The 16,697-nt window shown below is 31.6% G+C and overlaps 1 protein-coding gene across 50 annotated transcripts in view; it reads right to left on the bottom strand.

The window, feature by feature from the left end:
- Positions 1–16,697, bottom strand: part of LOC106880734 (uncharacterized) — a 207,169-nt gene that overhangs the window by 44,877 nt on the left and 145,595 nt on the right. For all 50 annotated transcript variants that reach the window (XM_089354281.1, XM_089354306.1, XM_089354277.1 and 47 more), the window contains 2 exons: positions 11,833–11,919; positions 9,698–9,862 (listed from right to left, as the gene is read on the bottom strand). In XM_089354281.1, coding sequence (XP_089210407.1) covers positions 9,698–9,862; positions 11,833–11,919 — 252 coding nt within the window. The remainder of the gene's footprint in view (positions 1–9,697; positions 9,863–11,832; positions 11,920–16,697) is intronic.

The raw sequence follows: 16,697 nt of genomic DNA, 5'->3' as shown, positions 1-16,697 counted from the left end.
GAAACTTTTCACAAAATACGGCAAAATCATGAAGACTTTTACAACACAATCCCTTTTTAACCCCAATTTAAGTTGTCACCATCTACAATTAGTTATATTTGTAAGGCTATAAATATGTAAAAAAAAAAAAATTTTTTAATTGTGATATTTACCTTCTATTTCTCTAAGTTAGCTTTAAAAAATGGTTTGTAGTTCAATCTTTAAGCTTGCCAGTTACCTTCAAGTTTTGCATGTATTAATAGTTGGAGCAATTATTTTCCATATACACAGGAATATCAGATCTATTTCCATCTTGTATACATTCCAATTATTACAAAATATTTTTTGTTTGTTTTGAATAAGATGCAATATATATATATATATATATATATATATATATATATATATATGTAAGAATAGAAATTAACTTTTATACAACAGCTGCAACTGAATACTTGGATCAATTCACAGAAACAGAGAAATAATGTGATATAAACATTTCATTTACCAATCATGAAAAATTATATTCTTCAAAATTTAACTATGACAATTGGACTATTCCACCAGTAGGCAGTAAAGTGATGTCAGGTTAACGCACAGACCACTTCTAAAAACAGCAAGTAGTACTGAACTCCCAAAATGAGTACAAACAAAGAAGGCTACTAAATCAAAGTTATACTCCAAGATACACTAACCTTCTAGCCAACAAAAAAAGAGGTAACCCTGGAAATTACCTTAAGGATTACAGGAACAATATAGAGACAAAGTGTACTTGAGAGTGAAAAGACCATATGAAATCTAATAACTCTGCAGAGTTATTGTTTTCATATCTACTTTTCCAGGTTTGCATAGGTCAGATGGAATTTGTTCAGGCAGGTTTTCTATGATTGGATGTCTTTCCTATTGTTAACCAATCATCTGTTTCCAAGTAAGGTAATATTTACCCATGACCAGACATTTTTTGTGAAAAATTGAAAACAAAGGATAGTGCTTGTATGATGGTGGCTCATTTACATCTATTGCATGTCAAAAGAAAGATATATAAACACACACACATATGACAGACTTCTTTCAGTTTCTGACTAGCAATTTCATTCACAAGGTTTTGGTCATCCTGAGACTATAGTAGAAGACACGTGTCCAAAGTATCACATAGTGGGCTGAACCTGAAGCCATGTGCTTGGTAAGTGAACTTTTGAACAACATAACTATGCCTATTCTTTTTGAGTAGAATAACTACGAGATTAAAATCTGTTAGTATACATTAAAAAAAAATGTTTCCAGACTACATATTGTCCATAAATTTGTTTCTTCTTTAACTAATACATAATAAAATTGTGTGTGTGAATGTTGTAGAATGTAACAAAAAATACATTATATTATGTATTTTATATCATTATATAATGCAAAAGGTGGACTTTATTTCATATTGTAATGCCGTGACTACATGGGGTCTTAATAGCATGCTTTACTTCACCACTGAATTGACTGAATTAATTTTTACCAACCAATGAATGATTAGTGATCATATACGTTATGTGCAGTTTGTGCATACACTGCACACTTGATTGTATATGCATATTATGTACTTGTGTATTATTTTGATTTCAACCTTCTTCCCATCTTTTGTCATAAATTACCCCTTGTCAGCCTGCCTACTTTGGTTAATTTTATCTGTATGATACTGCTCACTCCTTATCATCCACCATTCCCTTTTTTGTGCTGATCTCCTTTTTGTTAGCTTATCCCCCACCCACATTTTATTGACCTCTTCATCCACAACTCATTCATGCCCCCACCGCCCAGTATCCCACTTTGTTTACATGTGTCTCTGTGTTATGTATATGTTATTTTGTTCATCACTTCCTCTGCACTGCTTTCTCACTATTTCCTACTTCACCAGACCTGGTCCCACCACATTCCATCCATTTCACCAGACCTGGGTTTTGCTATAAACTTTGATCACTACTCACACTTTATTTCTGGCCACATTATACAATGGCCACACTACTTACATTATATTTCCCTCCCTCCCCCTCTCTCCTTATATCTACCCCTCCATGTCACTCCTTTACTTCTGTAAATTTTCCAGCTGCAGTTTCGTGACTGGTGATAAGGCTGCTTTATTCTCACTCTTTCTCTCTCTGAAGAAGAAAAAGAACCAACAGTATGAAGCGGATTTCCTTACCTTCCTTATCACAAATCAACCACCTGAAATTCTTTTTTTCCTTCAAACTTTTATAAACATAGAGCTATCTCCCTCAATACAACACCCCCACTCAGCTGAGCATGCTTGTCCTGCAAGTTACTTGGTGACCTCACTAGCGCCAGTGCCACGAAAAAAGCACAGTACACTTTGTAAACTAGACAGCATCAGAAAGTGCATCCAACCATAGAAACAATGCCAAAGTAGATATTGGAACTCGGTGCAGTCTTCTAGCTTGTCAGCTCCTGTCAAACTATCCAATACATACCACCACAGAAAACAGACATTAAACAATGACAATGATGATGATGGGTAAACTTTTGAAATTATTTGACATTACTTTGTAAAAATCGTAATAGCTAAAGTAATTATCCATTAATGAGAGAAAGCATTTATTGTAGAGATAGCTCTTGTTATTGTTACTGTCAGAGTTCATGATGATAATTTTTTTCTTTTTACAAGGAAAATATATCATTTCTATGAAGGAGAGAGAAAGGAATAGTCAAATGATATGACATTGTGTGTGTGTGTGTGTGTGTGTGTGTGTGTGTGTATATATATATATATATATATATATATATATATATATATATATATATATATATATAGCTGGTATTCATTAATAGTCAGTTGAAATGCAAAATTGGCAGTAGCAAGATTTGAACTGAACAAAAAAGAAAGGAATCTATATGAAAACCAGGTAGAAAACACAAAACTTTTGTTATTTAAGGTACATAAGAATTACCTATAAAATAACATTAGCTTTGACTGGTTAAAAATAGCAGCCAAATTACCCTCAAATCATACCCATCTTAAGGAAGGAAAGACACACTGGATCATGTGGTCCCTGATACACTGTGAATGAACAGAAGACAAAATAGTTACAACTAGAATGGTTTTGATCATAAGTCTACTGAAATAGGGTCAAGCTGAGGCAAAACACACACACACACACACACTTAAGTTACATGAATCCCTCTAATACTGGTTAGTTTTAGCAAATGCAAAATTAATATAATAAATCTAAAGCCTGACATAACATAATTAGATAGGAACTTTATTCTTAAATTTATTATTTACATTTATAGGAAAAGACTTATATAGGATAAAACTTCATAGTTGAGGACAAAGGAGTTGATGATAGTTTATAGATGAAAATTATATATCATTGCAAGTCAATAAACCGAATCTAAACATTTCTGTAAAACTATCATGGAACAACAGTAGTAATTAATAGATAGTTTCACATGAGAAGCAATAAAAACGTTGAACAAGAAAACTATGATTTATAGGTATTGCCTACGTACATGATAGAAAGTGCAGTAGGAGTTGTGATAAGAAAATTGGTAATTAAAATGTTGCCTGAGTAGGCAGGAAAAACAAAGTCGGCAGCATTTTAGCAATTTTTGTAAGTGCATTTAGCTCTGAAGATAATTCTGTATATTACCGAGAGACTTCTTATAAATATTCACAAAATAATGATAATAATAACAACAACAACAACATAGATGATTTTGTTCATTTCCCATGTCTAACCTACTACAATAACAATCTAGTATGATATTATTAATAAAAGTGATTAAAAAAAAAAGTTGTAATAAGCATTCATAAAACTTGTAATACAAAGTAATTCATACATTCAATGAGGAATTGATTCCAGATACACTAAGATTGGCAGTAGGTGGAAGACCTGTCAACTATACTCTCACTCTTGCTCTCTCTCTCTCTCTCTCTCTTACACACATATACAGATCAAAGTATTTATAAAATTGACTAAGATAAATGGCCATAGCATGAAAAGATAGACTTGTAGTAATAGAAGGATAAAGAATTTAGAAATACACCTACTTTGACACACAAAGTTGTTACATAAATGTCCACTGCCTGTATAGTAATGCTGTAGCTATCCCTACACATCAGTTTTCCAACCCTCTCCTTGACACAAAAAGTCAGGTGTCTGACTCATGTTCTATTGTACATGATATAAATGATTACTAAAATTAAAACAATTTGACCAAACAATGGCAACATCAGCACCTATTATACGTAGAAGGGTTGCTTACACTGTCATTGAAATATTTTGTAACAAATGATCACTAAAGTAAGTTTATTAATAAAGCTAGTTAAATACTTGCCTTCAACAAATTTTAAAAAATACACTTGCTACTCAAGATGCAAAGTGAAAATCCTCATAAATACATATATATATTCATAAATATATGTATATGTGTGAGTGTGTGCATATATGTGTGTGTGTGTGTACACAGGCATACACACAAATATATATGAATGTATTCAAATGTATTTATAAACACACACACACACACACACAATCAAACAACTGCTGTTAAAACAGTAAATTTTAGCGCCTAAAATATCTTGTTCCATTTGTAGATTAGCTTTGTCACAATATGGAAGAGCCAAAATCAGATATTTGTACAACTTCATAGAATCTGGTCTCAGAAAGTGTTGAAATACTGATGCTGTCTATCCATTAAGAGCCCTCTGGTAAAAATCGCTGTTCCACACAAGAGTATGTTTTTATCAAGGTCCAAACTAACTTTCTCTATGATAAGGCTGTGGGACTCCATCCTTAACATGAATTTGGCTAGAGCGAAAATTTTATTTGCTGACTAGACTGGTCAAGGATGTTCATGTACAGAAGTTGGATGAGTCTTCCTTTCTACCAACTGCTCCAATTAAAAGCTAAGACTAAGAAATATATTAATTTACCTTGTGATACAATCATAAAGCTAATCCCAGGCTATGGTCTCAACTCTAAAATCCATGTGCTAAAGGCAAATCATAAACATTTCATTTCTACACTTTTGAAATTTTGTCTCTATGAGCTGAGGGTTTGTTCTGAGGCAGTTTGACCACTAATTATTTGCTTCATTGAGTAAAATGAGAAAGAGCATTTTGCTCTGTGAAACCTCCTATTATAAATGGAAACCCTATCTCATACATGAAACCTCATTCATTACTGATTCAGGATAACATGGTACGCACAATTGTGAACCATGTTGTGCTTATCACAGGGTGATCTGTGATAACATGCTTTATGATCAGTCAAAGAGTCTGCTTGGAACACAAAAGCATTCCCCAGCAACCACCCACAGCTACCCACAATGCACTGACTATTGTAATGCTCACAAGACAATGTTGTGAGGCTGCATATTTTTTTATATGGATTTATGTACTCATATCTATCAAAATGGTACAAATAAACACAAGAAACACAGACATCTGATCTTAACAAATGACACAGATGAGTGTATTCTCAACAGCAAAAAGTAGAGATAATAAAGAAAATACACAACAGTGGAAGCTTCATTGCTATGGGCTGAAAGTTTGGTGTCAACCTATCATTTGCTCCACTTACAAAGTGCATGGAGTAGACTCATTATCACTGTTTTTTGGAGTCAAACCTCTGTGATAAATGAAGATAGATGTACTTCTTTGAGAACATGGTATAACCTGCACCAGCTTCAGTTAATTGTTCACGATCATTACTTAGCTTGAACATTTCTTCAGAAATTTTTAGTTGTGCTTTGTTAAGTTTAAGAGACATTAACTTAGCTGTGGATTATTACTGAGGCAGACCATAAGATCAAATATCATCCACCAGTTAAGTTGCCTGATAAAGACTGCCTTTTGTTGAGTAACAATAAATGCTTAATTAAAGGAGACTAAGCTTGTAAACCAATACAATCTCAAAAAATGTATTTGTATCAATGTACAAACATACAACACAATTTATGTGTGTGTGTGTGTGTGTGTGTGTGTGTGTGTGTGTGTGTGTGTGTATGTGAAAAGGTGACTATGTGGCTTTAGAGTTTACATCATAATAAATGGTTTCAGGTTCTATTTTAGATTATTCCTTATGAAGCACACGTATCATTGTCATCATTTTAATGCCCATTTTTCTATGCCTGCATAAAACAGAATCTTCCGAGGCAAACTTTCTAGAGTCAGATACCCTTTCTGTCACCAAGCAAGGTAATAGTTCCCCATGAGTAAACAAGTTTTTCACAGAAGATTGGAAACAAACTTGTTTACAACCATCACACAATATCAAGGCAAAGGAACACTTATACACATAGTATGTGTGTGTGTGATGGGCTTCTTTCAGTTTCCATCACCCAAATCCACTCACAAGGGTTTGGTTGGCCAGTGGTTATAGTAAAAGACACTTGCTCGAGGTGCCCTGCAACAGAGCTGCAAGTTTCTTAACTAACAGTCATACCCGCACCCCATCCTCATTTGCAAATAGTTCTGTTGAAAAAGTTAATTCCTCTTTCAAGCAATTATGAAAATAATTAAATTTTTAGAACTTTTAAGTCCAAGAAAGAAGGAAGAAAATTCCAGATATGCTCTTAAACAACAAATGAGTCAACAAAGGAACCTTAGATGGTTATTAACCTAGAAATTGGAACCATATTTCTTTTAAATTATACTCTACTGTCTAACTAACTAAAAAAAAAAAAAAAAGACGATATCCAAGACAACATTAAGTAATGTCATATTAGCTATAAGATGCCTGGAAAAATGAAGAGATTGGCTGGTCATGGCTGGAACACTTTTGACCATAGATCTACTTCATCAGGCTCACAACAACAACAAAATAATGAAGAAATCACAATCTCATTAGCATTCAACAATTTTAATGAGAAGTATAGTTACAAAGAGTAGAGAGTAAAGGTAACTTCCCAGTAAAACCAGCCATAATTCCTATTTTAATTCACTTATCAACACTAATATCTTTTTACAAAGACTTAAACATCACAAACTCAACTTTCCTCCCCTTATAAATATGAAATATCAAGCCAATTCTTTTAGAAAACTCAATATTACATTAAAAAAAATCTTTTATATTTATAGTTTACATCTAATTGAATAATTGAGCTAGTTATTTTCTTTTCTTTGTAATATTAAAACCAGAATTGAAGTTTATTCCATAACATGGCAGTTACTATAATATTATTTCAATCAAAAGGAAAAAAACCTTGAAATTTGACAGGTGACAAACAAGACTGAATAATTCAATCATTAAGACTATTTTAACATGATAACTAGATTATAGATAAATTGATCCCCAGAACACACAGAAATGTTTCAGTAATTTTTAGCCAATCAGAGACTTCTTTCAGAACCATGTTACTGATTTATAGCAAGTGATACATTGAAACTTAGGAAAGAAATGGAATATATTTTTATGATAGTTTTTGTTTTGTAGTTTTTTCCCCCCACCACTTCTATTGACTTCCCAGAGAAATGGAAGAACAGCAGGTGTACTATGTCAGTTATAGAATGTCAAGGACATAGTTGGGAAGATGCTGCAGTAAACTAAATGTAGAAATAATTGATAATTCTAAATAAATATCTGTTTACAATTTCATCTGTATGTTCTAGAACAAAGACAATTTATATTTCCTTAAAAAAAAAAAAATCAAAGTATAGAAAGTATGAAAAAACAATTCACTAGTATAATGATAAAATTAAGTTGAATCTTTGCCCCCAAATTTTATTGAGTGTAGGAATAAAAGAAGTAATATATTTTTTATTGCATATAAAAATTTTACAGACAAACAAATGAAATATAGCTAAACCAATTTCGAATGTTGAAAAAAAAAAAAAAAAAATTGATTTAATGAAGCAATAGAAAACAGACAAACCAATAACATTATTAACACCAATGAATAAGGGATGATCTACAAATAGGTAACTAAAATGTGTTCTGCAACAGTTCAGACACCATCATACTGATACATGTTGCATCAACAGATGAATGTAATGTAGTTGCTTGGCTACACACTCAAAGTATATTGTTCTGTTAGAAATATAATAACCAGATTGATATTTCTTGTGAACCAGCAAAGTAATTAAAAGAATAATTTCAAGTTATCAATTTACATAATTTGCTTTCTTTCTTTTTTTCTTTTAATGTTTCTTTTAGCAAGTTACAGCACAAGCATTTCACAAAATAACTTCTGTCTGAAATTTTCTGTGAATTGATCTAATACTTTTTAAATCTTTTTTTTCTTTCTTCCTACTCTTACAGAATAAAAATCTGAAAACACCTTGCTTGGATGATTTGAGAAATAATGAAAGGATTTGATGTAGACATAATATAATAAAAGAGAATGATAAACTATATTGAGAATTTAATTAAAAAATCTTTAATCATTATTCATAATAATCAAGTTTGGATCACCAATAGTATAAGCATAGTGTTATACTTTCGTAATATTAAATTCTTTGTATTATTATCATCTTAAATCGTCATCATCATTATCAAAAGGTCATTTGTCTACCTGACAAAATTTATTTTACCAACAACATACTTTAATTGATATAGTTCTTTACTGTTATTTTCCTTGCTTTATCTTTGTATTTCACAGACAATGCTTTCCTGAAATTGTCTGACAGTGCTCTGTCTATTGCTTGAATCTGTCCAGTATACCTATGTGCTACTCAACGTTACGTTAGAAAATCTGTTATACTCTGTGGATCAGGGACTTAAAAAAGTACCATTCTGTATATAGAGTTAGTCAAAATGGTTACAAATTTTCTTAATTATAATTTTTATCAGCCAATTGTATTATTTACTTATAGCTTTAAATATAATAAAAAAATGTTCTGTACACAAAAGTCTTATTTTATTTTTTAAAATAATGTAGATTTGAGTGAAGAACTAGATAGCATATTATCATAAAGTTGGACAATGTCACAGTAGCACTGTCTAACTTAGGAGAAAAAGCAAGGGCTTCATTGCATACAATGACAAAGATTCTGAAGAAACAAGAAGTCTTCAGAAAAACCACTTCAACTGAATAATTTCCATTTTAATAGAGAATTCAAGTTGAAGAATTACTGGACATTATAGAGTGAATATCTACAAGGACATGATCAAATTCACTTGGTACAGGAATGTCACAATGTAACGTTGCAAAACTTTTACATAATGATGGTTAATTGAAAACATTAAAAGATAAGATTTTCTAAACAAACAAAATTAAGAAACAAATGAATTTATGAGAGCTAAATTCTACAATATTATACAACATCTTGAATGCTGAGTAAAATGTATATTACCAAAAAAAAAGAAAAAAGACTTGATTGAACACATTGCTATGGTAAACTCCCTTTTCCAGCTTTGTTTTAATAAAATATTGAAAATCTACTTTTATACACTGAATTAAAAAAAAATTGCAATTATTTTTGATAACCATGTATATTCTTATTAGAAACAACACAACTAAGGAAACCAGAAACTTTTTTCTGTATAATTAATAACCAATTAGGATGATCAATATTGATCCAGATATGATATTGAGCAAGCTTTGCTCAAACTTCATAATTAAAGTTATTGTTGAATAACACTAGGTTAGCTCTGATCAAGTTAAAAAACCTTTGATTACATGTCTGAATAATCAGAGCTAATCTAAAGCTAAACAACAATTGAATAATTTCTGAATACTAACGAAATTCTAAATACATAAATGAACTCACCTCGTCAGATTCAAAGACATGACAAAGAATCTTCGCCTGTTTCTTTCTTCGTAAAGATTCATCCCCCGGGCTGGAGAGGAGACGCCGGCGAGCCATGATTACCAGGATGTCGCCAATGTCAGCAATATATGATATTGTCCGTAAGGAATGATCCATCATGATTTCCTGTAGAAGGGAAAAATTTCAATGAAAAACAAGTTTTATAACATTTACCTAAGATGGGGTAAAGAAATGAAAAGAGCTAAAGCAGACAAAGATGAGTACTATGAACAACTCATTCATATAAATGAGTTGTTAAACATTTTAAGCAAGAACCTCAACAAAAAAATTATATATTTAGTATAGTATATAGCAACAAATAGAAATGGTGGAAAATAAAATTACACACATATATATACACACACACACACACACACACAGACATTATGCAACTTCTGTCCTTTCATCATACATTTATTAATATTATGCTTTGTACTTTCTGGTTCATATAAGAATCTAGAGCAGGGGACATCACAACCCTTGGCTATTAGAGCTTACTACTATACTACTACTGTGAAATATAAGTATATATTGAGTTCTAGCAACTGGTTATTAATACTGATATGACTAAGCAGAATCATTACATTATATATACATAAAAGTGTGCACATATATATATATATATATATATATATATATATATATATATATATATATATATATATATATATATATATATATATATATATATATATAAACTGTCATACTGAACAGTAGAAGCAAACTGTAGATATTTGATGGTTAATTTTCCAGCAGTAGTCAATCTCAATTCAACAATATTAAAGATCTCTGAGTGTTTGTATTTAAAGATTAAAAAAATAGTAATAAAAAGTGAAGTAAACTTTCCACAAAGGATGAAAGGCAAAGTCCACCTTAGCAGAATTTGAGTAAAAATGGGTGAAATACCATTAAGCATTTTGCTTGGTGTGCTAACAATTCTGCCAGTTCACTGCCTTATATATAATAATAATATTCCTTTCTACTATAAGCGCAAGGCCTGAAATTTTGAGGGAGGGGACCAGTTGATTACGTCATCCCCAGTACATAACTCGTACCTATTTAATCAACCCCAAAAGGATTAAAGGCAAAGTCAACATTGGCAGAATTTGAACTCAGAATGTAAAGTTGGACGGAATGCTAAGCACTTTGCCCAGCATGGTAATGATTCTGTCAGCTCATCGCCTTAAATATAATAATGAAAAAAAAAAGTCATCGGAGGGGAAATGCATACCCTGCGTGCAGATAAATTTTTTCACAAATTACAATGTGGCTTACAATGTGTTGCTTACAATTGCTTTTTAATCGAACTGATTTAATTTCTTCTTTTTTTTTTTTTTCAACTATCACCATTACAAGTATTTATACTCTGGTGAAATTAAGAAATCAACTCATAAATAAATGAAAACCTCGAATCCATCACTGTACACACACACACACAGAGTCGCATATGTATGTATGTACCCATGTGTGTCTACATGCATAGGTACACCATGGTTGAAACACACACACACAGACGAGAGTTGATTCATATGAAAAAGAAAGTGAACAAAATAATATGATCAGTTGCCTAACGGGAAATTTGTAAGTTCGATTTAAAACATTTTTTTTAAAGATAACCAAACCAAATGTTCATCATTTTGAGCCACTCACCCAATGAGTATTTCTGCTAAATGTGGTGAAAATCCGTTGAGCCGTTTTCCAGTAATTTTGCAAACACACAAAGATGAGTGATTACAATGCCCTGCTTTCGCTTATGCATGCAGGGTAATAATAATAATAATAATAACAACAACAAGCAGGTAATAGCAAGAGTGCAGACTTTCTCAGTGGATAGCATTTTACATAATAAAGAAAGATTGTTTTGGATTGGATATGCTTTCAAAAGATCAAAAAGACACATATTTCTCAAGTTAATGAGGACTTAGCTAGATGCAATGTTAAATTTTGCAAAGCCTGCTACATTTAACATTGTCATAAGTAAGAATTGATAGCAAAGGTAGATTGGCCAGTGTTGAGTGCACTATATCTCCCAAATGAAAACAGGATGTCAAAGAAAATGTTCCATACTTCAAGAATGACAATAATTATAATATTACCTGGAGATCTGTATTGAGAACCATGATTTTTTCAGTGGACACAAACAAATCTACTTCAGTACTAGGTTGGTTTTCTCCCTCTGGAGCCTAAATAAAGTTAGAAAATAATATATATAGAACATTTTTCCTACTGAAAACAGATGAGAAAATATAATGGATTTCAGGCGGATATTTTACAAAATAATTATACAATAAAATGCAATACATCTAGTGCATCTGAAAACAAAGTTACATTTTTAAACTCCAATTTTGAAATATTAAAGAATTTCTTTTTTGGTATTTTTCAATAAATACATCAACTTATTTTATAAAGAATATTATTTGTAGAGTTTGATTTGTTTGCCTAAATTCTTTGAACAATCAACCATTAATGATACCATTTTACCATAGAAAGTTTTTGGCAGGTTTTTAAGTTATTCTATATCCTTTGCAGGCCTTTTTTTTAATGCAAACTTTGAAAAATAATTATTTAACAAATATGAATTATGTTTTATTCAGACTGACAAGCTAGATTATGTAGATTTTTTTAAATATAAAAACTGAATAAAATGCTGTTCTCAGTTTACAAAAACACCATTTTTCAAAATGATTAACGAGTATCCTGTTGAATAATATATGTACAAGATGAGCAGTAAATGCACAAAAAACAAATAAATAAAATGAAATATTTTGTTGCTCATTCTGTGGATAGATTATATGATACATAAATTCTGCAACGAAATTGTTTTAGCTGTTGTTGGTAATTTAAAATCTGTTAACATATTTTATTATATAATTGATTAATGGCCTAATTTAATAAGATGTTTATTTGAAAAATAATTGCTGGAAATGAGAGAGAGAGAGAGAGAGGAGGGAGATAGGGAGAGAGAGAGAGAGGGGGAGAGATAGGGAGAGAGAGAGGGAGAGATAGGGAGTGAGAGAGAGGTAGGGGCAGAATTTAAAAAAGTTCAGTTTAAAAATAAAAGGAATTATGAAAGGAAAATATCCAAGAATGGTCTTTAGAAGTAGAGTTTAGCTTATTTATGATCTGAATTTACAACAGCTGAACATAACAATTATTATCCTAAAGGCACATGCAGTTAGCTGAGTTCACTTCTTAACCACATGGATTCAGGTTCATTCTAATTACAGAGCACAGCACCTTGGGCCAAGTGTCTTCCACAGTAGCCCTTGTGAGGAAATTTGGTAGACAGAAACTGAAAGAAACTTTTTGTGAGTGTATGTGTGTGTGTGTGTGTATATATATATATATAGGTGAGTTTGCAATCTGCAGTGATCTACTCTGTAGATAGTGACCCTCACAGCTTACAGCTGAGCTGCAAGTGGTAGTGTCACTGGTTATAGCTGGGTTGTAACAGGCGACATTAGCTACATTATTTACAATTGACGGATATTTGTCCTCATCTTGTTTGTTGTTAACATAATGTTTCGGCTGATATACCCTCCAGCCTTCATCAGATGTCTTGGAGAAATTTCAAACCTGGGTTCCCATTCCTAAGGTATTTTTCGATATTGTTGTTGTTGTTATTATTATTATTATTATTATTATTCAGGTCACTGCCTGGAATCGAACTCGGAATCTTGGGGTTAGTATCCTGTGCTCTTAACCACTATGCCATATGCCCATGGACATATGGCATAGTGGTTAAGAGCACAGGATACTATCCCCAAGATTCTGAGTTCAATTCCAGGCAGTGACTTGAATCATCATCATCATCATCATCATCATCATCATCATCATCATCATCATCATCATCGCTTAATGTCCGCTTTCCATGCTAGCATGGGTTGGACGATTTGACTGAGGACTGGTGAACCAGATGGCTACACCAGGCTCCAATCTACACAAACAACAACATTGAAAAATACCTTAGGAATGAGAACCCAGGTTCGAAATTTCCCCAAGACACCTGATGAAAGCTGGAGGGCATATCAGCTGAAACGTGTTAACAACAAACAAGATGAGGACAAATATCCGTCAATTGTAAATAATGTACATAATTCCTCATCTCTTAAATATAGAACTGTAAAATCATTTCCTAGTTCTGCACTTGCAAATTCCTCTAAGGTTAAGATTTCCTTATTTGAAAAATAGATATGAGTTATGAGATTATCTGGTTGTAACCTGTCTAACCCTTGCTAGCATGGAAAAACAGATGTTAAACGAACAAACAAAAAGTATCCATACAATAAGAATTATTATAACCATAATTATATCAGGATCTGTGAAGTAATAATAATGGGGTATCCTCATCATTGTCGTTTTATACTTTAAGAAATAAAAGTGTTATTTTACCAAAACATAACAGCAGCCTGACTCACTGGCTTGAACCATTAAGTTAGTAAAATGTCATAAATTCATTATTATAATTAATATTCTCATGATTTACTATGAATTTAGAGTTGTATGATTATGTCTCTTCTTACAAATGGTCTCAAGTTTACTTATATGTTAGCATTCTTAAATACAAACAAAATTATTTATATCAAATTTTGTTCTGGTTTCCCTACACAAAAATTTTAATGGAATGTATGCTGAAAATCTTTATAATTCAAAAAGCTATGGCTCTTCTAAAACAATATCTAAAACATGTGATTTACAAAAGTTGTATAGACACTACTAAATGGTTACATTAGATTTTGTGAATGCATGGTTATTACAAGCTTCATTTTAATTTGCTCAGAATAAGGTTAGCTCCATAAATAATGCAGTTCACTGGGTGTGTTGGAGAAAACTGAAAACTGCCTTTGAACAGAAAAATAAGACAATTTAGATTTGCACACTGATTCAAATAGTTATTTCCACTTTCCTAATAAACTTAACTATATAAACTGATTTGTAAATGAGCTGTGCTATTTCATCATGATAAAATTATCAGAAATGAAATAATGAGTAATTCTGTATTCTAACATTGGAAAGACTTGCTTATAGCTTCAGTTGTGTTAAGATTATAAAAATACGAGTGCTCTCTTAAAAGTATGTTTTACAAATTGAAATAAATATTACACATTTTAAATGGGTCTTTCTTCCTATTACTTCAGATCTTATTTCCAGCAGTGATGGGCATGGGCATAACTATGTGATTAAGAAGCTTGCTCTTTAACCACAGGGTTTCAGTTTCTGCTCTACTGCATGATATCCTGGGGTGACTGATGCCTCATGAATAAATTTTGGTAAATGAAAACTATGTGGAAAACTATTGTGACTGTGTCTCTGCCTGCTGACAATTTAGCATCAATTTTATGTTTCAGTCTTCCATAGAATGCCCAGCTGCAGTTTGATGTGCTAAGTACCTGACTTGAAAAACAATTAAGGGTCATAGTCAGGGAGAGCTCCTGATTACATTATGCTACTTCAAGATATTTCAGCCAACCCATGCTAGCATGGAGAAAGCAGTTGTAAAAATATTAATGATGATAATAGTTCATAACTTTAACCATGTTTTAGAAGACAAAAGTTACATGTAATTAATAATTGCCAAATAGATAATTAGAGCCATGAAAATAATACATGAATTATTTACAAAAAAAAAAAAAAAAAAAGCTAAAAATTAATTAGATCAAAAGCAACCAGTTTTAATACCTATAATTATTGATAAAATGTACACTGCTAATTTGAATATGTTATAGAGAAGAAAATTTACTAACAGTGGTTTTACAACTGTAATTTGATGCAATTTTCTAAACAGTTCTTTGAACTTCAAGATTAGGAAAGATGTTTTGCTGCCAAGATTGTGTCGAAAGTTTATTGAAGTTTTCAGTTGAATACTTCTACTTTGACAAGGGGAAAATTAAATATGTACATAAAAACAAGATCATAATTTGTGAACATAAAATAAAATTCCAACCCAAGGGTAATAATTAAACATGATATATTATAATCAGTAATCACACTGGCTAGAAGAAAAAAAAAATATTTAATCACTTCACATTTCATAACACAATATATTTTATGTAAGATAGAACAATGCATATATTAAAACTTAATGCGATTCCTTCTTTCAGTAAATAAGCAAATAACTACATTATATTACTTTAACCTTGACTCACCATAGGGTTGATAAACTCCCATTCTCACTATACTCTTTTTACTAAAAGAGCAGAAAACAACCTTCTCTACTCTTGCAATTCTCTGTCATCTTAATGTGCTCCATATAAACTATAGTGACATAATTTCTTGACTTCAAACTAAACATTTCACTTCAGTCATTTTTCCTAATATTTGTTTTCTTTTCAACTACTCAACTGAAACAATTCAAACTCAATATCATCTCCAAAGTCTTCATCTAGTTAGAAGAGTTTATAGAAACAAACAAAACATAGCCTTTGTATACTAATGAAAGAGACTATAATATTTAGTATCCATCATCACATGGTTTATTGAACCTTTAAAGTTGTGACAACAGGGCTGAAAACTACTAATGCCGAGTTTCTTATTTCTTTATTGTCCACAAGGGGCTAAACATAGAGGGGACAAACAAGGACAAACAAAGGGATTAAGTCGATTACATCGACCCCAGTGCGTAACTGGTACTTAATTTATCGACTCCTAATGTTGAGTTTCTATCAAGACCAAAGAGTCACATTAGGTGATTTTTGTGAATCTGGAAATGACCCACAAAATGGGTACTCACAGCATATTGAAATCATTTGAATACAATACTTTTAACTGTGCCAAATTCTCTGTTCTGGATTAAGTATCATTTACATTGAAGGTCTGAAGCATGATTGACCAAAATACACAAACTCATAAGCTACTTATAATTTTATTCTTGGTCCAAGTATCACTATTCTTAGTGCAGTTTCTATTCTTATCAAATGACTAAAAACTACATATATTTTTGCAATCTAGCTACATCCTGATG

This window comes from Octopus bimaculoides, chromosome 6 (assembly GCF_046866305.1).
Source record: "Octopus bimaculoides isolate indiv1 chromosome 6, ASM4686630v1, whole genome shotgun sequence".
NCBI lineage: Eukaryota > Metazoa > Mollusca > Cephalopoda > Octopoda > Octopodidae > Octopus > Octopus bimaculoides.
Note: the sequence above shows the minus strand (reverse complement) of the source record. Positions and strands in the feature narration are given on the sequence as shown.